The sequence below is a fragment of the Ammodytes marinus genome, assembly GCF_949987685.1.
Source record: "Ammodytes marinus genome assembly, chromosome: 12".
Taxonomy (NCBI): Eukaryota; Metazoa; Chordata; class Actinopteri; order Uranoscopiformes; family Ammodytidae; genus Ammodytes; species Ammodytes marinus.
This window is the reverse complement of record NC_137216.1, coordinates 26,737,009-26,764,369: the sequence shown is the minus strand read 5'-3', so window position 1 is coordinate 26,764,369 and position 27,361 is coordinate 26,737,009. Positions and strand designations below refer to the sequence as shown.

At 39.3% G+C, this 27,361-nt stretch overlaps 1 protein-coding gene across 1 annotated transcript; it reads left to right on the top strand.

Moving 5' to 3' along the window:
- Window positions 1-26,946, top strand: parp4 (poly (ADP-ribose) polymerase family, member 4). Its single transcript, XM_080038611.1, is given in 42 exon segments — window positions 1-112; window positions 677-813; window positions 1,255-1,477; window positions 2,243-2,357; window positions 2,742-2,820; window positions 2,906-3,010; window positions 3,673-3,831; window positions 4,532-4,669; window positions 5,129-5,311; window positions 5,938-6,089; window positions 6,495-6,626; window positions 7,113-7,211; window positions 7,435-7,618; window positions 8,117-8,258; window positions 8,739-8,881; window positions 9,236-9,367; window positions 9,779-9,865; window positions 10,322-10,486; window positions 10,734-10,780; window positions 11,103-11,184; window positions 11,514-11,651; window positions 12,164-12,353; window positions 13,239-13,309; window positions 13,737-13,924; window positions 14,413-14,512; window positions 14,902-14,994; window positions 14,996-15,076; window positions 15,649-15,729; window positions 16,056-16,136; window positions 16,241-16,336; window positions 16,516-16,683; window positions 17,038-17,202; window positions 18,012-18,071; window positions 18,840-18,998; window positions 20,092-20,148; window positions 20,589-20,705; window positions 21,314-21,694; window positions 22,691-23,922; window positions 24,568-24,634; window positions 25,108-25,210; window positions 25,304-25,436; window positions 25,874-26,946. Coding segments are annotated over 41 exon segments (6,462 nt in total). The 5' UTR covers window positions 1-112; window positions 677-687; the 3' UTR covers window positions 26,082-26,946.
- The last annotated feature ends 415 nt before the right edge of the window (window positions 26,947-27,361 follow it).

Below are 27,361 nucleotides of genomic sequence, written 5' to 3'. Positions count from 1 at the left end.
CGCAGTTGGCAGTGAAAGCTCTGTTTATTTCTGCACTATCTCTCATGCAAGAACGATTCTCCACTTTATAATCTCTGACAACTACCGCAGAAGCATCGGCTGCATGTTTACAGTAAGTGAACCTCGGTAACCTTATTCGACCAGACGTTGGACAACGACATAATGGCCTCTTGCTGTTATTTGTCGAATGTTTACAAAGAGTTAAGCGTGTTTTTACTGAATAAACACACAGCCATAGGCTACACAGGACATTTTCGTTTCACTATGACTATATTTGTTTGTTAATTGTTCAATTCGATTGATTTGTGTGTTTTATTTGTTTCCGTAGTCGTAAAATGTGTGCGTCGTGTCCAAAACTAATTCGAAAGTTGTCTAAAGTAGACTAATGCTGATTCCACTGCTTCCACATGTGATTGCAATGTGATAGGTTAAGTTTTATTTAAATGTTTTAAAACATTTAGCTTTTTTTTTACAGCGTGAATCTGCTTCCGCGTTGGTTTAGAAATTAAAGTGGGTGTGTCTGTCTGTTTATGTGCGTGAGTGCGTGTGTGTGTTTCTGACTTAGGTGACTTTTGGGGACACACACAAGACGTAAGAGCAGCTGATTGGGGGACTGCTTGTTCAATGGGGACCCCAATTGCTTGAACGGATATTTGACCCATGTGGATGTGTCCAGTATTTACAGGCATGGCTGTGTTTGAGAACTGCTACGTGCTTTTGGAGCTGAAAGATTTACCCTTCAAGGAGAGGAAAAAGCTGAAGACGGCAGTAACAGAGAATGGAGGCAACATTTCCTTTGTGGTCAATAAACAGGTCAGAGGATGTGAATATTCTCATCTATATACAGTATGGTATTCACATGTGTGTGTGTGTGTGTGTGTGTGTGTGTGTGTGTGTGTGTGTGTGTGTGTGTGTGTGTGTGTGTGTGTGTGTGTGTGTGTGTGTGTGTGTGTGTGTGTGTGTGTGTGTGTGTGTGTGTGTGTGTGTGTGTGTGTGTGTGTGTGTGTGTGTGTGTGTGTGTGTGTGTGTGTGTGTGTGTGTGTGTGTGTGTGTGTGTGTGTGTGTGTGTGTGTGTGTGTGTGTGTGTGTGTGTGTGTGTGTGTGTTCTGTGAGAGAGAAAGAGAGTGTGTCTGTTTGTGAATTTGTGTGTGTCTTTAAAAATGGTGTTTTCCTCCAGGAGAATTCTGCCTATTCATTACAGTAACAACATTTCAATTTGCATTCTGATTTATTTTCTGCCTACATTTCCCACAGTGCTCTCTGGTAGTGACCAGTGATGTGTCCAGCCTGAGCTCCAACCGGCTGCGCAGCATCCAAAGATACCAGACGCCTGTAGTCGGGGTGGATTATGTTCACAGCTGTCTGGAGAGAGGAGTTCTGTTGCCTGTGGATGAATACAAACTGGATAGTTCCTGTTGTGATGTGTCACCTCCTCTACTTATTTCCTCACTGAGTCAAAGTCCGCTGTCACATCAAGGTATTATTGGAAGAATGTAAAAGGAATGTGCACACTGTTTGCATGTCTAAGTGACTTATGCTATTCAACTGAATCAGGGCACCATAGTTATAGCTCAAAATAAAGTTACAAGAGGGAAAAATGTATGGATAGTCTACACATTGGTTTGTGTAATGAGTAAGTGGTTCACTGTTTTGACTGCAGTGAATAGAAGAAGAACGTGCTATACTGTACTTCTGTATGAGACACAAATGCTGGAGGCATTATCCCTTAACTCAACTTTCTGGCTCCAATTACAACCCAGTTCCAACACAATGAGCCATGATTCCTCTGGGCCATTGCTTTTATTTGAACTATTTGAACACAGAATCAATCATGAGTTTCATGTCTTTTCATCACTGGTTCAATAGTTTTGTCCTCCCACTCCCACTCCCACTGTTTCAACATTGTTATACTTTTGATTACAAAACAGAATGAGTTGACAAGTTTAACTACATAGTCTTTGGGTTTGGTGGAATGTGTGTGTGTGTGTGTGTGTGACAGTACTTTGTCCAACACTCAGATCTACTTCAGAGCTTCTTCTTAAAACCTGCAGCAGTGTTGTCAAAGGAGCGCTTTGTGAAGTGCATATGTATGAATCCATATGTCACCTTGTTCACACAGCCTATGTGTTCTTCTCAGGTGTTCAATGCATACCTGTTCTAATACATGTATTGCCCAACATGTGAAGTGAGGGTTGGGTGTGTCGTTAATGTGCATGTGTTCTTGTGTCATGTGCACCTTTAGTGTCCAAAGTACCAACTAGCAAAGCAGTTTCTGAGCCGTCCAAAGGGCCGACCAAGCCTGTGGCCTCTGTCAGCCTGAGCCAGAAGGAGGGAAGAAAAGTCCTGGGAAAATACAGGTGTGAACATATGCTCATCCTTAGCCCTGACATAGTGTTTAATATTAACATTGTGATATAACTACAATACAATCTTATTCATTGTACACCAGGTTAAAGGGGAAGCTTTTGCATAGACTTAAGAGTGAAGGCAAGCAAAATAATGATAATTTTGAGAAATAAAATCAGAATTTTCCTTACTTCAAATCTCTCTGTTATCCATTCAAAGATGATTTGACACCTCTGGTATAATATCCAATACTCACAGAAGAAACGACTGGAGAAAACACACAACGATAGTTTTAACAACCAAGTCAACATTTAATACACAATAGAAATTACAACAGATACAATTTAATTGTTTGCACTTCTCATTGTCAACTGTTTATTGTTGAAATTTTACAGAATTTATACAGAAACTGATTCTGATCTTCCGACGTATCCGGATAATTTTCAAGTGGCCAAGTATTCAATCTTTCAAAAGGTAAAGCTACAATATTTGTTCAGTTGTTCTGTTATACTATAGTAGTGCATAACAATTTTTAATGTAATATACATTTTGTCCCAAGACAAATAGCAACACCTGGTGCGTGCTGGAGCTACAGAGTTTCAAAGGAGAGAAAGGATGGAAGTACCGTGTGATCACGTACCGTAAGGACGATATACAAGCCAAGGTATGAAGCCTTCTTGGTATTACTGTTTGTGCTGCACAACAGCTCACAAATGACCTCATTAGTGTGTTAGTAATATAGCAATATAATCATTTTGAAGAGCTTGATGATGAAAGCAAACAAAGATAATTCAATCAACACTGCAAATAGAATCACTTTTGATAAGTTTTCATTGTTTGTATGCTTTTCATCTTTGTGTTGTTGATTGATTGATTGATTGATTGATTGATTTGATTTGACCATTTTGATATAAAATATGAACAGCACTGTGTCATACATTAAAATACATAAATAGTCAGGGATGACACAATAAAGCCCGAAGGCTTATTTCCATTGTGGTCCTTGTGGGGCAGGAGAAGAGGGCGAGTAGCAGAAAATGTTTGTCTGTTTGTCATAATAATTTACTACTAAATTGTTTTTTGTTTTTTAATTGATATAGGCCTACCTGTAATTTCACAAAAGATTATGGCGTCGTGTTATTTTCTACTTAATTCTATAGTTATGCTATAAAAGTAAACTATTTAAAAAAAAGTATGTTACATGTTAAAGTCACACCCTCCTCTGACTCACCTGTCAAATATACAGGTGTGCAGAGATTTTCTTTGGTATTTCAAGAAAAAATGTGTATACCAAAATATGTATAAAATGTTAACTTATAATATCAGAAGGGTGTGGTGAGGGACACGCTGGTGTTTCTGTCCACGTCAGAAGAAGCTCTAGAAGTGTACAAGACCCTGAGAGAGACCCTGCAGGACACTGGTCTACAGCTGAGGAGCACCATCCCTCCACAGGCCCACGACCTGGCCTCTGCCCCCCTACAGCAGGTCAGACACACTCACCGAACGCTTCAACAGAGTACACATTTTGCTCACCGTCTTATCCAAAGCAAGAAACAGTACAGCAGTAGGAAATGATGAGATGGATACAATACTGTACCTTTAAGAGTGGATTGACCTGAGTTACTACAAGGGATTGTGGGTGATGAAGTTGTATTGCTGCATGTGAGTGGTATTTCTAAAGTAAAATATCTGGCCAACATGTAGTTTTTCAAGATCTGTGTGTCTTTTATTTATGTATACTAATTCATTTATTTTTCTGTCAGTGACACATTAATAAAATAAATGTAATATCAATAGTGATGCATTTTGTAATAAAACAAAGTCAACCTAGTAAAAATGTTACAATACAAATGTTAATAATACGTTCGTACATACTGTATTTGTCTTGAAGGTTACATATCTATGACTAACTATACAGTATATTGCCGTTGCCTAGTTAGCATCACATACTAGATCACCAACGTTAAAAAGCGACCCATCATAATGCACCATAAAATCTGTGTTTTTGCATACCTATAATTGAAAACGTGAGATCAATAAAATGCATTCAAGACTCTATAAGGTTATATCACGTTTTACTGTGTGTTAAAGTCTTAGGAGTCACTACTGCTGGACAATTGTGTACAGTATCTCAATCTTGTGTAAGCTGATCAGTAGATGTTCTGGTTCCTTGTTTGACCGTCAGCTGCTGCTGGAGGAGAGGCTGAACACGGGGAGCTTATCGGAGGATGTGGGGGTATTTGTGGAGCTCCTGTGGACCGAGGCCCTGGGCTGCCTTGGCAACATCCTCAGCGTTTCGATCGACAAGCTAAGCCTCAATGATGTAAGGTTTTTTCTCTGTGGATTTGTTCTGTTTTTTTTTCAGTGCGTGTGTGCTGTTGTCAAACATCAGACTGTGCCATCAACCTGTTGTCTGTTTATATCACCTCATTGGAAAAAGGAAGTGCAATCATGAACCTAATTTAGAATAATTAGAATAGAATAAGGCTTGTGCTCCATGATTTCTGTAAGGCAAGGCAAGGCTAGTTTATTTATATAGCACAATTCAGACACAAGTGCTTTAGAGAGGCATGACAAAACATCAAGATTAGACATTAGAAATTGCATTAAAGAGATGATAAATAAGAAAATAGTAAAAACAGGCAGACGCATTGTTAAACATTAAAATAAATTGCATTCAAAAGATGATAAAAACATGCCAATTAAAAATATATATATATATATATATATATATATATATATATATATATATATATATATATATTTACTGTTTCATTTGTAGGTGAGTCGGGCGGAGGGCTTGCTTCTTCAGGCCCAGAGGAAGCTAATGGACGGGGATAACAGAGAAATTGGGCTCGTTGAGGTTCGGTCCCTCCTGGATGAGGTCCTCACCCTGCTGCCCCTCAGAGATCCAAACTTACCTCCAGACACCAAGATCATCTCACAGACACTGGACCTCTGTCAGGTAACACGGAACAGACACACAGGCACACATATGCAGATATGAACACATACACTTAAACAGTGCGGGTTTTTTTTTGTTTTTGCGGCTAGTTCAGAACAAACTTGGTAGAAATAGAATATGATATTCCTAAGTCTTTTTTAATTGGTGAATAATCGCTTGAAAATAAAAGTGTTTTTTTGTTACCTTAGAATGAGCCATTTCACAATAATATCCTGATAATTATCCAAATATTCTTAAACTCTTTAAATAGCTATGAGACATAATGAAACCACTTTTCCTGACGCTTTGTTAAGAAATATGTTTAAACACTGATGAATGCTCTTATCTTGCTAAGGGTTGTCAGTTTAGATAAGATTAAAATCTGTTATTGTTACACACCCACGTTGTTTGTGATGGTTGTCATCTTTTATGAGGTATTACAGGCTTTGCAATTTTTCTCTGATCTTCTGGGCTTCCATATTTGTCATTTGTATTCAACAAACACTATACAAATCAGAATTTAAATATTTAAATGTGTATTCATTGCATTTATTGCATATGCTAATTAAAACCTCATATTAACGTCAACACTGTCCTCTGTATATATTGAGTCCAACATCAACACGCTCTCATTTGTGTTTTTGTAGTTAATCCGAGATGTTCTGAACGTGAGTGAGATGAATCTGAGGAACCCTAAGCCCTCATGTGTGGGGAAGTACCGCGCTCTGAGGTGCAGCATCGACTCTGTTCCCCCAAACAGCTCAGAGTTCCAGGCTGTGACCGCTCTGCTACAGGACAGGTAGTGTACTGCCTAAGTCAAGTCAAGACACTTCATTTATATGGCACACACACCAAAGTGCTTTCCAGTCAAAGGCTTTAGAAAATATTTGTATGTCAGATATTTTGGTGGGGACCAGATGTTCTCTGGACATACGAATACAGATAGTAAATTGTTCACCCAGTACTTTATATAAAGTAACAGGGACATGCCATTTAAAGTAACTTTAACATAGAGATTTTTGTTAGTGGTAGAGATAGTCGTTTTTGAGGTTAGTGTCTATGTGCCACACACAACCCAGAAACCTGAAACACAAGAATGTTTTGTGTTTTTCTTAAACCTTTTCAATGGTGTCCATCCATACACTTCTTCATTTAATTTATAATATATTTATATAGTTATATGTATGTATGTGTGTTTGTGCAGCAAAGTTCAGATCCAGCAGGTTGTGCGTGTCAGCAGAGGGGTGGAGCTTCAGACGTTCAGGAGAGAGATCGGGAACGTTAAGCCCCTCCTCCACTCCTCAAGCCCCAGCAACTTTGTGGGAGTCCTGTCTCGGTGAGATCACACACACACACACACACACACACACACACACACACACACACACACACACACATACACCCACCCACACACACATGCACACGATAAATGTTTTGTGTTACTCAAAAACTATATATCCATTCATGAAAATTTACCTCTGTTTCTAAAACACAAAAGAGATTTAGCTTATATATCAAACTTCCTGTAGTAGTATTATTATTATATATTTTTTTAATGATAAACTACCTGTACTAGGCTATACATTGGATCGAGTTTTGCCAAGGATTCATGAATTAATAAGTTCATATTTTCAAGCAGAGCCTTTTCAAATACACTATATGTAGTGACAGTTAATCAATATTTTGTCCTAATTCTATTCATGTGTATATTCCATAGTGATGTGATATATTTGATGTTGTTGTAATGCTGACAGCCTGATGAAGTATCTATATTCATAATCGATACATTCTGTGACTCAGTATTTCCCCTCCCTCTCTTCAGCGGCCTGCTGCTGCCCCGCGTCGGAATGGAGCATCATGGGATACAGCGAACAGATGTCGGTAATCTAGGCAGCGGAATCTACTTCAGTGATGCCGTGAGGTAAATAAAAACAACGTGACGAATAATGTTGATCAACAACTATGACGAAAAGTTAGTTCAGTTTTCGTTGACAAGACGAGATGGGACTAATATGAAAGTGGTCGGCTAATGGACATTCAAAATGCAGGATGTTTTCCCTCAATTGAACGTCTATCCCCAAATGGCAAAAACACGGTCTTCATAAGTAAGCATATATTTTGTTCTCCATATTTTCCATCCACAGCACCAGTTTGAAATACTCCAAGCCCAGTGCGACAGACGGCTCTCGGCTGCTTCTGGTGTGTGATGTGGCCTTGGGAGAGTGCAAGGACGTCCGTAAGAAAGACTTCACAATAACCAAGGCTCCTGAGGGACACCACAGCGTGCACGGGGTCCGTCACACCCCTAAAACCACCTCTGAATTTGAGGTAGGAGTGTCTGCGTGTGAATTAGGCATCCATACATCTGATTTTCATTCCTAATATGGAACCCGAATCAGTTATTTATCATGAACTAATTGATTTCTATTCAAGAATTCAAGATTTTCAACTCTGATTCAGGCCCTTTGTCACGTGAACTTGTCACTAAGATGTGAAATAAAGGCATATGTGACCAGACAAAATAGATACCATGTCTCCCTGTTTTAACGATCTTTTTTTGCAGTTGATCAAACGAAATATGATTGAATGACTGAAACTAGAAATTAATGATTTTACCTATAAGTTGTAACATCCAAATTATAAATGACTGTTTGTGAAGACTGTTTGTTGTGTTTGAATCCTCTCACGGCTGCAAAATACGACCACATTTTTAATATTGAGGTATTCTTTAAAATTTGCTTCAAGACTTAACATTACTCCCCATTAACACATCTTTACACTTACGTCTGTGTGCACTCTAACATGTACTTTTATCCTGTGCTTCAGGACGATGAGTACGTGGTGTACAGTCCCGATCAGGTGAAACTGAAGTACGTGGTTCGGTTCAGTGTGGAGGGAGACCAACTGAAGGAGTTCCATCCTAATATCGACACCTCTGCTGAGCCTAGTCTGCCTTCTTCTGACCAAGGTAAGAACCAGACAACTGCAATATATGTTAAAGTATAGTGCACCAATTATTAAACAGTTAAAATGTTACAGACTGTATTATTTTTGGTGATTGTCTTGTTTTATATACAAATGTTTAAAACAAGCGGAAATTGTCACGTGTACATTATTGTCTCTACTTAAGTTAGCATGACAAATGTAATCCAAATGACATACCCACTATCATGTATGCAGTTTAAGATTATAATTGCTATTTTTAGTTTATTTTTAAAACTGATCCCTCTTGTAATCTGTATTAGATGAAGTGGTAGCATGTTCTAAATAAACATTACTTTATTCATTACAGTTTTATTTTATTTTATTTTATTTGAGTGTGAAGCAGCCCATGAAGGCATGTTTATTGTAATAGTGCCTATCGTGTCAATAAATGCATTTAGATAAAAGAAAGATATTCGTCATATTAAATCCACTTTGCATAAATATTCTGTGTCCGTGTGTGTAGAGCTCAGAGTGGAGGATGATGGCGTTGAAAACATTAAAAACCCATTGGAGGATGTGACAGCTGGACTGTTGGACAGCTCAGGCCAGCAGATCCCTCTGCAGGCCGTACATGTGAAGTGCAAACTGGTGGATATGCTTTCTCAGGTAAGACCATAGATAGTATATAAAAGTAAGACAAACGGCTACATCCAAGTTTTTTTTATTCATTATTTAATTGCTGTGATTACAATTCTGTGATCTTGATGAACAAAAATATTGTAATAAGCATATTTGGCTGTTCACAAAAAATGTACAATATGTGGGTTGGTTTTTATTTACATATTCCATTATGTATATTTAAAGAACATTAAATATAATGAATCTGACTAGACCTGACTAGGCAACTGGATATATCTAGATGTTACTGGCTGCTGAGTTTACCAACTCATGTCTCAAATAAGCAAAGGCACTGTCTCTCATCAGTCCATAAAATGTGTCCTCATTCCTGTTTTCTTTTAGGTCATAATATTCCAAAAATACACCAATCTGAGTTCTGTGCCCATTGAGGCAAAGTATGTCTTCCCTTTGGATGATTCTGCTGCCGTGTGTGGATTTGAAGCTTTCATCAATGGAAAACATGTGGTGGGACAGGTAACACAACTCATCTTTTCTCTAAATACACTTATTTTAGTTTTTTTTTTACCTCCTGTACTATTACTATTTCTTAATCATTTGATATTTGATTTATTTATTATATTATTACCATTGTATTATTACCATTGTTATCTTTATTCTGAGCAGTTTTCTGAGATCATATTGTAAATGTCGCTACTGTTAAATCTTCAAAATTAAAAAAGCTTGAGGTGTATAGTTCAACATTGATGCTATCATTTTAAAAACTATCTTTATTGTCTGCTCAGTGAAGGGTTACATTCTCATGCAGTAATTGTATTTCACCGCATGGCCTAGTTTTTTGTTAGTTTTACCAAAGAATGAAACTAACATTATGGATTATATTTAGAACCCATTTATGATATTTCTTTGTGTTTGATTGGATCTCAGGTGAAAGAAAAAGAGAAGGCCCGCAAGGAGTACAAGCAGGCCATCGAGAAGGGCCACGGAGCCTACCTCATGGACCAGGATGCCCCCGTATGTTCACACAAACACACACACATCACACTTACATACGCTTTTACTGACATTTAAGTTTATTTAAAATGCACCTTGGGAATCAAAGTTAACTCCTCCGTTGAAATGTCGATAAACCCTTTTCCTTCTGTCAAAGAACCAGATATTTCTAGCATTGATTTTATACTTTTGGTGTGATGATTAAATATTTATTTAATGATGCAATAGTTCCTCCAACTAAGCAAAACTTAAACTTAAAATTGTGTCTATGTTGTATTGCCTATTCCACTGTGCAGTAGCTTTCTGGACAGTTTTCCTTCAACGCCATACTTTGATTGATGTTTTATTGTAAATCTCCAAAGCACTTTGAGTTGGTTTTGTGTATGAAATGTGCTATACAAATAAAGTTCCCTTTCCTAATAACTCTATTTCTTCACTAGTTGTGTTGTGATGTCATTTGTTTTGTGCTCCCTTCAGGATATGTTCACCATCAGTGTTGGTAACCTTCCGCCCGGTGCGAGCGTGCTGATTAAAGTTACCTTTGTGTCTGAGCTGATTGTGAGAGACGGGAGTATCCTCTTCTCTCTGCCTGGGAGCGTGGCACCCTGGCAGGAGAGTGCAGCCCTCAACCAGACCACACAAGTATGGAAGAAACAGCATTACAAAAACAAAACAAAAAAAATCCCACTTTTAAGTACCTTTTAAATTGTTTTCTTAGATAGTGCTGTATTATGTCTTACTTTTTGAAATGTAGTTTAGAAGAAAGGCGAGGATACTAGATTTTATATTACGTGTTGGGCTTTTGACTGTTAATAATCGTGTGTGTGTGTGTGTGTGTGTGTGTGTGTGCGCGTGTGTGTGTGTGTGCGTGTGTTCTATTGCACGACAGGTCACTGTGGACAAGGTGTGTGTGACTGATGAGGCAGCCAGTATGAGGTGAGTTACGGTATATTTATGTGTTTGGACTATTTTAATTCAACTTTTCAATTTTTAATCCAGGTGATAGTTATTTTCAAAAATCTGACTGCCTTTATAGTGATGCATGTTTCATGGTGTATTGTTGTGTGGCATTCGATCTATAGACCAATTGATCGCCAAATATTTTGTTAATTATTAATCAACTACAGCATCTGGATAGAAAAGTGTGTTTTTCTTCTAGTGTCCTATGTGTTCTTCCCCATATTGTTCATTTAAAAAACATTCACTTAAATGTGTAGCTAGAGGCTTTTTTCAATGCGTTGTTTCTCTTTTTATTCAGAGAGTTCACCCTGGACATGTCAATTGAGATGCCCTATGAAATTAGCAGGCTGAAATGCATCACTCACCAAGTCAAGATTAAGGTAAATTGGCTGTTTTTACATTTTATGGATCAGATATATTTTGAGAAGGCAGATCTGTTTGATGAAAGTCTGCAAATGTGTGTTATCATACCAGAGGTTGATTTTCTATCTTTATCTGCTGCTCAGACCGAATATATTCAGGTCTTAACTTTGACTTTTAGAATCGTATTATGCAGATTTATAATGACATTTGATGATTTTAATACTGAAAAGACGAATCATCAAAACTCTGCTTAATAGATGAGAGAGGTTGTTTTTTCTCGATACAGGAGCGCTTTGTATTTGCTTTTCTTTTACAAACAAAGCTGTGTGCGTGTGTAATCCTTTAGAAAACTAACTGTAACGCAGTGGTGAGCGTGCTACCAGGAGAGGTCATGACTCCAGAAGGCTTCCAGCTGTCAGTCACTCTGTCTGAGGTTCACATGCCCAGGATGTGGGTGGAGAAGCACCCCGACAAAGACAGCCAGGTCTGTGTTCAATTTAGATTTTTTTAGCTATTTACTTCATTTATTTAAAGACCTATACTTCACCGGTGGGAATATGAATGTGTATTGAACTCTGAGATCATATGTAGTATAAATGTGCAAACATTTTTGAAATCGGTTCATCCTAGCCTGAGAAAAGGCAGAAGGAGTGTATTATGGTCCCACTGTCTAACCCTACATTTTACTAGTGTGACATCACACTGGTAAAAATGTAGGGTTAACAGGACAGCTGGGCCAAGGGAAGACTGAGGGAAGAAAAACCTAATTCATTATATTATAATAGCGATTTTATAATGATAGAATGCTGTTTCCGTATCGGTGAAGAGAAGTATTCCTTTAATGTTTATTTGTGTAGCATACACCAATGCCACACAGCACAGCATAACCAATGCTAATTTGCAATGTATACCCCTAGCTGAGCCTTCAAAAAAGACTCAGCAACAATACACAAATAACAATACTCTCTGGCCATCTCTGACTCGCTCCCCTTCCAGGCCTGCATGTTGGTGTTCTATCCAGACTTTGAGGTAAACTCCAGTTCAGAATACGATGAGGTCGTCTTGTTGCTGGACACGTCTGAGTCCATGAAGGGAGATTCCCTCCGCACGGCCCGGAGAATCGCCCTGCAGATACTCAAAACCCTCCAACACAACCTCAGGGTCAATGTCATTCTCTTTGGCACAGGTCAGTTTAAGCCTTTATAGGGGTTTTGATTATATGTAGAAAAGGAGAGAGGAAGTTCTTGTTGACAGGGTGAGACAAAGTAAAACTAGCTCACCATTCCTTCTAAAAAGTGAATATTCAAGGTATGGACTTGATGGAATTTCAAATCTAGATATGTTCAAAAGTTCTCATAGCTTTCTTTAAACATTCTAAGATGAGAAGACAGCAAATAATCTAAGATAAAAAGTATTTGATCACATTTATGCCTAGCAAAGCTGCAAAAGTATGCAACAACTTAATTCAAATACGCAGTTACTGGCACTACCCACATAGAGTGACATTAACACATTCATTAACAAATGCAGTCACCTTAAACTAAAAGTCTCTGTGCCAACAATCTCACAGCTTCTTATTCAATGATATATTTCCTTTTTGAATTGTGACATTTAAAAATGTCAAGACGCAACCAAAGATGGGTGCAAACAGGAAAATGAGGAGGAAAATTATGTAACCATAAAAATGTAGTAAAAATGGCATGACACAGTTGAATTAAACTTGCAATCCTTTGTTTTTGGATAATCTTAGTTAAATAGTTCAACTCTCTTACATATAAGAGTGTTTCAACACTCCTTTATTTCACATGAGCTGAGTATTATATAAAACATGTGATATTAAGACGATTTGCAAGCAGTTCACTTGACTACTGTACCTGGAGAGGTTTTGCCAACCAACTCCCCCTTTTTACATGAAAGATTCCTCCTGATCAAACACAGTTTGATGATGCTTCAAACACTCTCACACGTCCTGAGCCTGTGTAACGTTTGGTAAAAGAAACTAGAGATTTTTCTACAGCTTTCAGAGGTCATTTCCCTGACTTTGACTTCCGACTCTGTTTCTGTCTGTCAGATCACACGGAAGCGTTCATGACAGCGGGTCCGCTTGGTGAATCTCGCCAGGCAGCCGAGACCTTCATCAAGGTGAGTTTATGACACATTGGCAAATTCTTTCAAATTATTACTTCAACCTGGAAGCCGTCCCTATGAGGAATACTGAGTGGGCGGATTTGAACTAGGAGCAGACATGTGATGTTTTTTTTTAAAATCAGAATTAGAAGGATGCAGGTGCTTTGGTGGTTATGTCCATTGTTTCATCTAATTGACCTAGTTTGATCCGATATGGTCATGTTGAGAACAAAAAAAGTCTTGTTTTATGCTAAATCGTCTTCTTGAATGTAATTCTAAGTAGCATTAATAAAAGTCTTCAATACAATTCTTATATCTAATTTCCCTGTAAATACAATCTTATAAAATGTGTCAAACCTATACTTATATATGTTATATCAACTCGCCTAATGTTAAGTAATGAAATGTATTGTAAAAGCCTTGCTCCTCTCCCTCCTTCCAGCGCTCCCCTGCCGTAGGGGGCAGCACTGAGCTGTGGCGGCCCCTGCGTGCTCTCAGCCTGTTGCCTCCATCGCGCGGCGTCAGGAACCTGCTGCTGCTGTCAGACGGACACATCCAGAACCCCGAGCTCACTCTGCAGCTGCTAAGAGACAACACCCAGCACAGCCGCCTCTTCACCTGCGGCCTCAGGTATACGAGTCAATCCAGGGGTCATAGGTCATGGCAGGGTGTGAGGATATATTAACCCTGCGTTCCAAATCGCATACTCTATTGTTTTTTTACTGTCCTATATAATGTCCAGACAAAGTATGCAGTAAGCTTGCAGGAGGCATACAATTTGGGACACACTTTTACTTATTTATTTCAGCATAACATCTCAGTTTATATATCCGTCACATTGCTGGTTGTTTTCACTCGGAAGGCTCTGTCGATGTGACGAAACTTCCGCTGTGCAGTAGATTGTGGGTCAGAATCGCCCAAAAAGCATACTGGTTTCCACGCTTAAAATCCCGACCGGATGTAATAGGGCATCTGGGTATTTTTTAAGCACGCGGCATCTGACTACATGTACATGGGACATCTTACATCTTTTTCTATCTTACTAAATGGCAGGGAGGTATGTATGGGTAGTGGAATGCAGGGTGAGTCTGTCCTTACGTTAACTTTTGTCATTTCAGCCCGACAGCCAATCGGCACATGCTGAGAGCCCTGGCCCAGGCGGGGGGCGGAGCCTTTGAATTCTTTGACACAAAAACCAAACACAACTGGACAGAGAAGGTGGGTGTGAGATCTCAAGAGGATCTTTCTTATTCTAAAGCATTTTAACTGTGGCTCAGTTGGTAGAGCGGGTCGGCCGATGATCAAAGGGTTGGAGGTTCGATCCCCGCCCTGCCACCTGTGTCATAGTTGTTGTGTCCTTGGGCAAGACACTTCACCCTCCTTGCCTCGTGTGAATGTAGATAGTTAGCCTGCTATCGGTGTATGAAAGTGTGTGTGAATGGTAACGTGGGAAAGGAAAACAGGTCTCCCTTGCAAAAGAGTCTTCGGACTCAATGGGATATACCTGTATAAATAAAGGTAAAACAAAAAAAAACATTAGAATAGAATGTGACAAATACACTTTACAAAAAAACACTGTTCACCCTTGTTTTTGGTCTTCTTTGCAGGTGGCGTGTCAGTTGAAGCGAATGGCGTCTCCCGGCTGCAGTTCAGTGTCTGTTAAGTGGCAGCAGTTTAACCCGACGGCCCCCCCTCCTGTCTGTGCAAGCCCCCAAGCAGCTCCATGCCCTGTTCAATGACTGTCACACCCTGGTCTATGGCTTTGTGCCGCACTGCACTCAGGTAACAGCTTCAATGAGTGACTGCAAACTGAATTACAGAGGAACTGTGTTTACCCGCTTGTTGCTTGCAGGTATACACAGCTCTGGGAATAATTGAGAGACCAATCCGAAAAAATCCGTGTCTCTGATGTAACTTATTGTAGGCTGTATGTTTTGGATTTATTCTATAGACTAATGCCGACATTTCTCACAAGTACCAAAAAAGATTGTCATTTAGGGCATTTCCATTGATGAATGTAGAGAGATGTCGATTTAAAAAAAGTTAGATTGGTCTCTTTTTTCATATTTATATTTTTGTGACATTGTGTGTGTTATTTTGAATCTCAGTTAGGCCTGCAACTGACAACAAATGATCCTTCTTTTACTGTTCAATGTTTAATTAATTTCATATCCGAAATAGGTGAAGAAATATGGCAATCATAATTTGCCAGAGCTCAAGGAGACAACGCAAATGTATTGTTTTTTTCTTTGACTCAAACAGGAGCTTATCGTCATATTTGAGAGGCTATAAACCGAGCAAATATTTGCCATGCTCCCTGAATGAATGACTGAAATGATTGTTCCTTCACACAGGCCACCCTCCTGGGAAACCTCAGTGGCCAGGAGCTGAAAACCATGGTGTCCACCAGTGAACTGCAGAAGACCAAAGGCACTGTAAGAACTCAGACAATTAACAACATATGAAAAAATCCTTCTGTATTAACCTTCTAAATAGTGCTATGAATGATTATTGGAAGTTAAGTTTATGGAAGTGCTTTAGAATTTGAGATGTGTGTGTGTGTGTGTGTGTGTGTGTGTGTGTGTGTGTGTGTGTGTGTGTGTGTGTGTGTGTGTGTGTGTGTGTGTGTGTGTGTGTGTGTGTGTGTGTGTGTGTGTGTGTGTGTGTGTGTGTGTGTGTGTGTGTGTGTGTGTGTGTGTGTGTGTGTGTGTGTGTGTGTGTGTGTGTGTGTGTGTGTGTGTGTGTGTGTGTGTGTGTTCAGTTTCTTCACAAGCTCACAGCAAGGGCCCTGATCAGGGATTACGAAGACGGGAGCCTGGATACCAATGAAGCCGAGCATGAGGTGTGTTTGGGTCTTACTGAGTTTGATTTCCACCAAAGTTCAATTGCCCTACGGGGATGAATACAGTTGTTTGAATTTTGAGTTGTGTTTTTATTCTTTTTCAGGGAAAGAAAGCCGAGCTGAAGAACTTTATCATCGAGCTAAGCAAAGAGTACTCCATCCTCTCTCAGTTCACCAGCTTTGTGGCCATCGAGGAGAGGGTTTGTGAAAATATCAGCCTTTTTCACATTTATACCGATAGCTCTGTAACTTGTATGGCAGCCATCCTTCTAAACCACAAAAATTACCAATATGTCTATAGACTAAATCTTAATATACCGCCAAAATGAACCCTGTTTTGTGACATCCACAATCCTAAACTCATTCTTGTTTAATTAAGGACTCGGACCAAGCAGAGGAGGGCTTCACCGACATCCCCAAGCTGATCGCAGAGGAAGATGTGGACTTCCTGCCCTACATCAGCTGGATTTCTCCTCAGGATACTGATTCAGAAAAAGAACTAGAAGGGGCCATAATATACGAAGATTCAAGCAGACTTTTGAGCATGGTAAACACTGCCAATCTGGGAAATACTTTATTGATTATGCGGGGGGGGGGGGTGCAGTGTGTTACAGTTGCTCCAATTTAGAATAGAAACATGTAGGAAACAAATGAGTCGTAAAGAATATTATGTGCCTAATGCCACAAGGTACAGTCAAACAATAGGAGTCTAACAATAGTATAAGTATAAAAAGTAAATCAGTATGAACATTATACTACAATATGTACACCATTTACAGTATGTAATGGAAATATAGTGTATGAGCTATGTATTGTGTAAAAACAAATATTGACACTAAATTGGTTGTGGCAACTTGCATTTTTTCACTTTTTACGAGCTGCTTTTGTGTCTCTGTTGTAGGAAGAGGACCAAGATATTCCTGAGCAAGATGACATGTGCTTTGACGAAATGGAGTTGGACTCTTGGGAGGATGAGGAAGAGGAAGAGGAAAAGGAACAGAAGAAAGTTGTTGTTATTGAAGATTCAGATTCTTCTGATGATGACATGGGCTTTGGGCTATTCAGTGTAAGTCCCTTAACTGCTATTCTAAAGTCGCCTAGTCTGCACTTCTGGAGAAGGCTTGTTGTCAAAATCAGTGAATATCTCCTAACGATCCGCTCCCTAGTGTGCGCTGAAAATACAGTAAATCTGGTGTTAATACACAGCCTAGGCTCTTTAAAGTGGTATGTAAACAAAGGGGCACTATAGCTAGCAACATGCCCATTTACAGAACCTAGGCTTTGTATTAACACTGGATTTTTTTTCCCCAAGCTCACACACAGTGCGTACAGGTAGCAGATCGTGAAGGAGATATTCACGGATTTTGACTAAATGTTTTTGACAACAAGCGTTCTCCAAAATAGCTAACTCCACCTTTTTAAATGAATGAGTAATGTGAAAAATACACTAATTAATAAAACGTTAAAGTTTAACATGCACCACATAAAGATGTGCGACAACACCAGTGGGGGATGGGGTGATTGATTCTTATCGACTTGCTACAGATTTGCTCATGATTTGGATATCAGTGTTTATAAGTGAAATGGATCCGTACATTTTGCAAAAACATGAGTCCTTATTGGGTTCAAGCAGCACGTAAATTAGTTGTGTATTCATATGATTGTATCTTTTTATCTCGTTTGCCATTCTTGTGAATAGCGGCGATACTGAAAAGTGAAAATAGTGGCCAAATATTTCCAATTTTTAAAAAAGTTGTTTTAACGCTAACTGTGTGTATAACTGTGTACTGCAATCGGGGGAAGGAGACAGAAAATTGCTTGTGGGGATATACAAATGTTCACTTTCTATGAGCTGCTTTTGTGTCTCTGTTGTAGGACGAGGATCCATTCCCTACAAAACGTACAACCAGGGGTACTCCCCAACGTTCAAAGAAGGTACTTTTTCGCTATTTAGGCTAGACAATTAATGCAATTTTAGATTACGCTGCTATTTTAAATGCATATACAGTGTGAACAATAAACAAATGAATAACAATTTATAGGTACAAACAAATCAGCGTCAAAACACAGATATGCTATTGTTAAAGCAGGACAATGCCCTTCCATTAATTTGTCAGAGTTACTTGTAAAAGTGTAAAGTACAGTAGTATCACCTGAAATATTGTTTTCTAGTTTGTTGTTACCTGCCGCTTCTTTAATTGTCGATATCAGTTTGATTTATTCTCAGTGTAGTGAAGCGGAAGTGGAACAAGAGGCAGAATTTTTCTAAGTTTGAACTAAAAGTTGTTTTCTAACGGTAGAACACTGTATTGCAGTCGAGACATATTGCACACACAGATCTTTCTGATGAAAGTGATGATCCCATTTGTGGGGCTGCAATGCTTGAAGAAGAGAATATGGGTACTGTGTGCTACAGTTGCTACAATTTAGAATAGAAACATGTAGGAAACAAATGAGTCGTAAATAATAGTATGTGCTTAATGCCACAAGGTACAGTCAAACAATAGGAGTCTAACAATAGTATAAGTATAAAAAGTAAATCAGTATGAACATTATACTACAATATGTACACCATTTACAGTATGTAATGGAAATATAGTGTATGAGCTATGTATTGTGTAAAAACGCATATTGACACTAAATTGGTTGTGGCGACTTGCATTTTTTCACTTTTTACGAGCTGCTTTTGTGTCTCTGTTGTAGGATGAGGACCGAGATATTCCTGAGCAAGATGACATGTGCTTTGACGAAATGGAGTTGGACTCTTGGGAGGAAGGGGAAGAGGAAATGGAACATAAGAAAGTTGTTGTTATTGAAGATTCAGATTCTTCTGATGATGACATGGGCTTTGGGCTATTCAGTGTAAGTCCCTTAACTGCTATTCTAAAGTCGCCTAGTCTGCACTTCTGGAGAAGGCTTGTTGTCAAAATCAGTGAATATCTCCTAACGATCCGCTCCCTAGTGTGCGCTGAAAATACAGTAAATCTGGTGTTAATACACAGCCTAGGCTCTTTAAAGTGGTATGTAAACAAAGGGGCACTATAGCTAGCAACATGCCCATTTACAGAACCTAGGCTTTGTATTAACACTGGATTTTTTTTCCCCAAGCTCACACACAGTGCGTACAGGTAGCAGATCGTGAAGGAGATATTCACGGATTTTGACTAAATGTTTTTGACAACAACCGTTCTCCAAAATAGCTCCACCTTTTAAATGCATGAGTAATATGAAAAATAGACTAATTAATAAAACGTTAAAGTTTAACAAGCACCACATATGGATGTGCGACAACACCAGTGGGGGATGGGGTGACTGATTCTTATCGACTTGCTACAGATTTGCTCATGATTTGGATATCAGTGTTTATAAGTGAAATGGATCCGTACATTTTGCAAAAACATGAGTCCTTATTGGGTTCAAGCAGCACGTGAATTAGTTGTGTATTATTCATATGATAAGGGAAAGACTTGTATCGCTTTATCTTGTCTGCCATTCTTGTGAATAGCGGCGATACTGATACTGTGAGCGTTTACAAAACTCTTCAGGGAATCCATCTAAGGCCAGGGGCTTTGTTATTTTACACTCTTTTCATTTTTATTTTTTATTTTTTGTATTCTGTGGGTGTAAGTGGAGCATCTTGAAATTCAGATTGTCCTTTACTCAGTTTGGATAATGTGGTGTTATTCAAAAATGGTTATAGTCTGTTGGTCATCTGTGTTATTACCTACTTCTTCTTTATTATATTGTTATTTGTTAGATTTCTCTTCAGGATAAATCAGAATGCAGAAGTGAAACTAGTGGCCAAATATTTCCAACTTTTAACAAAAAGTAGTTTTACAACGCTAACTGTGTGTATAACTGTGTGTACTGCAATCGGGGGAAGGAGACAGAAAATTGCTTGTGGGGATATACAAATGTTCACTTTCTATGAGCTGCTTTTGTGTCTCTGTTGTAGGACGAGGATCCATTCCCTACAAAACGAACCAGGGGTACTCCACAACGTTCAAAGAAGGTACTTTTTCGCTATTTAGGCTAGACAATAAATGCAATTTTAGATTACGCTGCTATTTTAAATGCATATACAGTGTGAACAATAAACAAATGAATAACAATTTATAGGTACAAACAAATCAGCGCCAAAACACAGATATGCTATTGTTAAAGCAGGACAATGCCCTTCCATTAATTTGTCAGTTACTTGTACAAGTGTAAAGTACAGTAGTATCACCTGAAATATTTTTTTCTAGTTTGTTGTTACCTGCCGCGTCTTTAATTGTCTATCAGTTTGATTCATTCTCAGTGTAGTGAAGCAGAAGTGCAACAAGAGGCAGAATTTTTCTAAGTTTGAACTAAAAGTTGTTTTCTAACGGTAAAACACTGTGTGTATTGCAATCGAGACAGATTGCACACACATTTTTACTTTTTATAAGTTATTTTGTCTCTCTGTTGTAGGACGAGGACCGAGATATTTCTGATGGACTTGTCGATTGTGGGGCAATGCTTGAAGAACATGATATGTATGCTGGCCTAGTCCTAGCCTCTGGTTACGGGGGTCTCAAATGGTCAAAGGTATTATTTCAATATTTCAGCTGGCAAATAAATGCATTTATATTGAGCTGATATTTTAAATGCATTGACAGTGTGAACAATAAACAAATGAATAACACTTTACACTTCATATGTACCAACAAATCAGCACCAAAACACAGATATGCTATTGTTAAAGCAGGAAAATGCACAACCTTCCTTTCATTTGTCAGTTACTTGTAAAAGTGTAACGGTATTCATCGTGAACGGACTTAGGCCTACTCAATTCTTTCTGCATGTGTTTCACAAGCAAACTCAATGTTATGTGAAGGCAGTCTGTTATATTCAAACCTAGTTCAAAAGTGTTTTATAATAGCAACTTCATCAAAAGTTTGCTTGATAGAATTTTTTCTTATTTTTAAAAAATTGCGTCCTCTTGTAATCATTATATATATTTTATAAACATGCACATCCTTGTGTTTTTGGTGGTGTTTTAGCCAATTCACTGCCAACCTCTTCACTTTGAAACTTTCCATCAAAAAAAGCCCTCCCCCCCATACTACTAGCTGTAGTACGATCTGGCTGTGCGAGACTAGAAGTTTAGTGGTTGAGTTTACATTTTTCCTAACTTTTTTTCTCTCCTTTTGCAGCGTAGTTTGGATTCTATGAGTGTCCAGGAAGGAATATGTTCCGCTAGACCTTCTGAAGTTTGTCCACCACAAGCAGCAGCACGTCCTAGCACGGTTGATGAACTCCTCTCATTCAGTTCTTCTTCTGGTCCACCTCACACTGCACTCCCTCAACCTCCCGCTCTTTTCGCTGGATATGACCAACTTGAATCATTAACTCGACCTCGTGTCATTAATGCGCAGACCCTCTCACAAGGTGATTCCTTTTCCCCTCAACCTCCTCTTCCTCCCCTTCGTGGCTTCCTTCCTCCAGCTCCTTCTTCCATGGGCCCCCCACCGGAAAGAAAACACCACGGGTCTGTTATCAGGACAGGTGGCCCACCCCCACCTCCTCCCTCCCAGGTACAAAACAAATCAGCACGAAAACACAGATATGCTATTGTTAAAGCAGGACAATGCCCTTCCATTCATTTGTTACTTGTAAAAGTGTAAAGCACAGTAGTATCACCTGAACTATTTTTTTCTAGTTTATTATTACCTGCCGCGTCTTTAATTGTCGATATCAGTTTGATTCATTCTCAGTGTAGTGAAGCAGAAGTGGAACAAGAGGCAGAATTTTTCTAAGTTTGAACTAAAAGTTGTTTTATAACGGTAAAACATGGTGTGTATTGCAATCGAGACAGATTCCACAGACATTTTCACTTATTATAAGTTATTTTGAAGCCTGTTGGTGGGGCTGCAATGCTTGTAGATTTTTCTGTAGCTGATATGGGTGCTGGCCTAGTCTCTACAGGGGTACTCCCAAACGGTCAAAGAAGGTATTATTTCACTATTTAAGCTGGCAAATATTTATATTGAGCTGCTATTTAAATGCATAGACAGTGTGAACAATAAACAAATGAATAGCACTTTATAGGTACCAACAAATCAGCACCAAAACACAGATATGCTATTGTTAAAGCAGGAAAATGCAAACCCGTCCATTCATTTGTCAGAGTAACTTGTAAAAGTGTAAAGTTATTCATTGTGAACGGACTAACTCAATTCTTTCTGCATGTGTTTCACAAACAAACCCAATGTTATGTGAAAGCAGTCTGTTATATCTAAACCTAGTTCAAAAGTGTTTTATAATAGCAACTTTATCAAAAGTTTGTTTGATAGAATTGTTTTCTTATTTTTAAAGAATGATGTCCTCTTGTAATCATTATAGATATTTTTATAAACATGCAAACCCTTACAACTAACTTCACTTGGAAACTTTCCATCAAAAAAAGCACCCCCCCCCCCCCCCCCCCCCCCCCCCCATACTACTAGCTGTAGTACGGTCTGGCTGTGCGAGACTAGAAGTTTAGTGGTTTAGTTTACATTTTTCCTAACTTCTTTTCTCTCCTTTTGCAGGGTTCCTATCATGGTTCTCTCGTCGGTAGTAGTTTCGTGTCCAGGAAGAGTTACGGTGGCCCTACAATCGTGAGTGACGGTGCACAGATGTCTCTAGAGGTGGAAAGTTTGAAAATTCAGAAACGACTTCCTCAAGGAGAGACAAGCGGCCTTTATGACAAACTTGCCTCAGGGTTATCAGGCCTCCAAACGCGCTCCGCTTCCCTTTTTCATCATAGAGCGCAATCTCAAGCTCCTTCTGGGCCTCTTCTCGTAGGAGCTGCTGGAGCTTTCTCATTCCATTCTCATTCTGATTCACTCCCACCCCAACCGGTTGCCGTTAATGCTAGCGCTACAATCCAGGATGACTCCACCTACACCAGCGCAGTTGATATGAGGTCTGATTACAGAATACATTCCGCTGGACCTTTTGGTGTTCGTCCATCACCAGCAGCAGCAGCACCTCCTATCAAGGCTGCTGGAGGCTTCTCATTCAGTTCTTCTTCTGTTCCTCCTCACACTGCACTCCCTCAACCTCCCGCTCCTTCCTTCCTTCCGCAAACCTTCAAATGTGCTTCTTTTGATAGTCATCCCCACCCAGCGCCGCCACCTCCTAAAATGGGCGCTGGACTTGTCCCACTTGGTTCATTTCCTCCCCCTCCAGCTCCTCTACCTTGGGTCGTTAATGCGCGGACCTGGACTCCTCCACCTCCTTCTTCCATGATTCTCCCACCCCCACCTCCTCCACCTCCTTCTTCCATGATTCCCCCACCCCCACCTCCTCCTTTTGCAGTATATGGTTCTGATAATAATGCTTCTGCAAGTCATCTTGGATACTCCCTTGATTACTCCCTCTCACGTGACCTGCCCTGCGAAGAAAACGCACTCAGGGTTAGAGCAGACCCAGTACAGCGATCAAAGCTTTTTGGAGCTCGTGAGATGTCCTTGTCACCTGAAACAAGAGAAATCTCTGTTGGAGAGGGGTTATCGGCCCTGAAGCGCTCAGCTCGTAAGGCTAGGGGATTTGGTTTTGGGAAGGATGCGATTGGTCGTTGTTCTGGTAGTGGTGGTTTCGGGGGCTCAATAAAACATCAATCTCAAGAAGAGGATTCCTCAGAAAAGGACGTGATGTCGTATGTTTTGTTTGGATCTTCTGGTGTAGAAGATCTGGCCCAGAGTGATGAACCTGCACCTAAAAGAGAACACCGCAGGTCTGTTGGCAGGACACGTCCACAGTTTCAGCGACCTTTCGAGTGAGTACCTTGTTTAACAGTTGCCAAAATGTTTTTCGTACGTTAAGGTGGAACTCTGCAGGGGAATATTTTAAAGTGATAGTTATCGTCATGAAACATTGCTAGTTAATAATGTACATTTTACGTTATATATTTTATATTTTGTAATGCAATTTTCAGAAATGTTTGAATACATATGATCATTTTGACAATTTATAACTTATTTTCTCATTAAAAACTAAAAATCCAGATGTTGGATAAAGCAAATGGTAAAAAAATATTTATTTAATTTTCACAACATGTGTATTAGTATTTTCAGCCTGTTTTTTAGAAGAAAATGTATCATAAATCAGACAATTTGCAAACAAATCTTTCTCTAACAACCTTCAGAATATTTCTTAGAATTATTATGGAAAGTTGTGTCTATGTAAGTACCTTAGAAGTTTGGATTTTCGGTTCAGAGTGTTGAAGAAAACTAATGATGACAAAAATGTCAGAAATGTTACAGCACTTGCAGTGTCTCGCTTTAAATGGACCACTGCACTGTAAGTCATGTGTGCATGTCCTTTGTTTACATTCCTGGATGAATGTGTGTTTTTAGTATACAACACACTTGTGTCCCCTGGTAACCAAGAGTGTCCTGCTGCGATATTTTCTTTTTTTCAGGAGCTACTCAGTACTTTTTGAAGCACCGAAGCTGAGTTGGACAAAGATCTTCGGGCTGCAGCATTCAGTAAGATATGATCAAATTTCATCAAACTCACTTTAACTTTGCCACTGAAAAGATAACACTAGACCTTTCTGAAACTATTAACATCATAAATGCCTGCCTTTTTATTCGGGTGTTTGCCAATTCCAGGGTTATGATATTTAGTTTACCGGCTTTTTACAAAGGTTTATCAATGAACCATAAAATGTTCAAAATAGTTAGTCATTTTCTGTTCATTCATCCATTACTTTAATTCTGAATAAAATAACCACTTTACATGGGAAGTTAAAAGTGTGTGTGTGTGTGTGTGTGTGTGTGTGTGGGTGTGTGTGTGTGTGTGTGTGTGTGTGTGTGTGTGTGTGTGTGTGTGTGTGTGTGTGTGTGTGTGTGTGTGTGTGTGTGTGTGTGTGTGTGTGTGTGTGTGTGTGTGTGTGTGTGTGTGTGTGTGTGTGTGTGTGTGTGTGTGTGTGTGTGTGTGTGTGTGTGTGTGTTTTCAGGAGGGCTACTGGGAGTCGACCACAGAACTGGGTGAACTCATAAATGTCGACGTAGACTTCTTTGCCAACGTGTTCCTGAAAAACAAGGGCATCCATTCTCTTGGTGAGAACACTCATTACCTGTTTGCTGTTTTAGGCTTTCAGTGTGGCGATACTTTTGACTCATTTTTCTCAACTTTCTGTGTGTGTGGTGTAGGTGTGAAGGCCCATGCAGACATCCTGAGGATGGTGGCGACTCTTCTGGTTCTGCAGCTGATGCGGGTGGAGAAACTGGAGGAAGGCAAGCTGCTCCGCACGCTCTTCTGCCTGGAAGAATCCGTTGGTCCCAGGTACAAAAACAACATGAAAAAAATACAGTGTATAGATTATTTGTTTTATGTATTTATAATAAAAAAACATACAACAGTCTAAGTGTGATATTATACATCAAAGATTCAAGCGTACAGGTTTGCATCGTCAAAATAGGAACCAATCTGTAAAAGGGAGCAAAAGTATCAGCACTTTATTTAAACAATGTAAGTAAGACAGTTAATCTTTATTTATAAAGCACTTTTTAAAACACACAATTTCAAAGTGCCTGGTTTTACCTATTGTTATCAGATGCTTGATAATTTTCTGTAATGTAATGTTCTTCCCCTGTAAATTAGCTGTTAGCACGTTTTATTGTGAAACACTTTGAGTTGCCTTTGTGTATGAAATGTGCTACATAAATAAAGTTCCCTTGCCTTGCCTTTTGGTAACGACTTACCCTTTGTTTTCCTTCCAGGCCTGAGCATTGGGAGGAGGTGAAGAGGGCAGTGGACTGGGTTTGCTTTGCCGACCGTCAGTATCCATGTGTCTACAGCCGGCTGGAGTTTGGTATGAGCTGGGAGTCCTCCACTCGTCAGTTGCTAGGCTACGAAGGCCTCCCTCCATTCTCACCTCTGATTGGTCTGACCCTGCAGAAGACCGCTGTGCCACTGTTGGTCCACTGAGCAGGACAACACTTGGGTTTCTTGAGAGGCGCTTTATAAAGAACTAAGCTCTTGTTCTTATTAGGGAAATGGGAGAGAAATTTTGGAACCTCTTGCCTTTTTCTTTTTTTCGGGGAGGGGGGGGGGGTGGTGGTTTTAAGGCTTTATTGATAGTGCAAAGAGACAGAGATGAAATGGGACAGAGAGGGAATGACATGCAGAGAACTGACCACGGGTCGGATTCGAACCCGGGTCTGCTGCGAGGCCTGAGCCTCTATGGGGGGGTGTTCTCTAACCACTACACCACAAGCGCCCCCCGACCTGTTTGCTTCTTTAAGGGGATGAGATTATCTTCTTCATTTATTTTTGCATATATAGTATATATATCATACACACTTGTATTTGCCTTACCTAAATCCCTTTGTAACTGTGTCTGACAGTTTATTAAGGCGAACCACTGCAGGTGAATAGGCTTGCAGATGCAGCTGGCTTTTTTTGAATGCAAGAAATTCAGTTTACTTAATCACAGGGGTTTAAAATTTCCCCAGCCCGATTTATTCTGGGTGAAAACTCTTTTTTTAATAATGCATATGGGTTTCTAATCGTCTTTTTATATGTACATGTCTTTACCGAAGCCTCTAGAAGTTGAATTATCGCTGTCAGGGCCGACCAACAGCATAAAAAGAAAGATCATCACAAGTAGCAATGCGTTCACGTTCACAATAATTCCTACCAAAATCCAACTACAGCTGAAAGAAACAGAGCTTCTTTTAGAAATAAAAAAATAAGTGAGTTTTGATTTGATTTGATTTTGTTGGCCGTCTGAAATACACATACTGTATTATAAATTAATTTCCAAAATAAGTTGCAATGAGTTGCAAAATCTGATTATTGCCATGCTTCATGTTTATGCATTGTGTTGTCTGATTACAGAGTGCATGATTTTATACTGTGTGTTTGAAAGTTGTTCTGTTGTTGCACCTCGATGACTTTACTGTAGGCTGCTGGTTCAAAAGATAAAATGCAAACATACTTAAATAGAGTAAAAATATAATCAAATGGAATGAAAACATATTCTATGTGGTAATTTAAAGGACATACATCATGTTGAATCCACACAGTCATTATTGTCTGTCGCTCATTTGCATATTTTGTTTTGACCTGAAACAACAAAGACAACAATAAATAAAATAAAAAAAGCTTGCAACACATGCCATTGCTGTTTTTTTATCACACAAATTGTTTCAAACATCCAGGGTGACAAAACTTAACAAGATACATATCTAGAAAATATTGGGCGT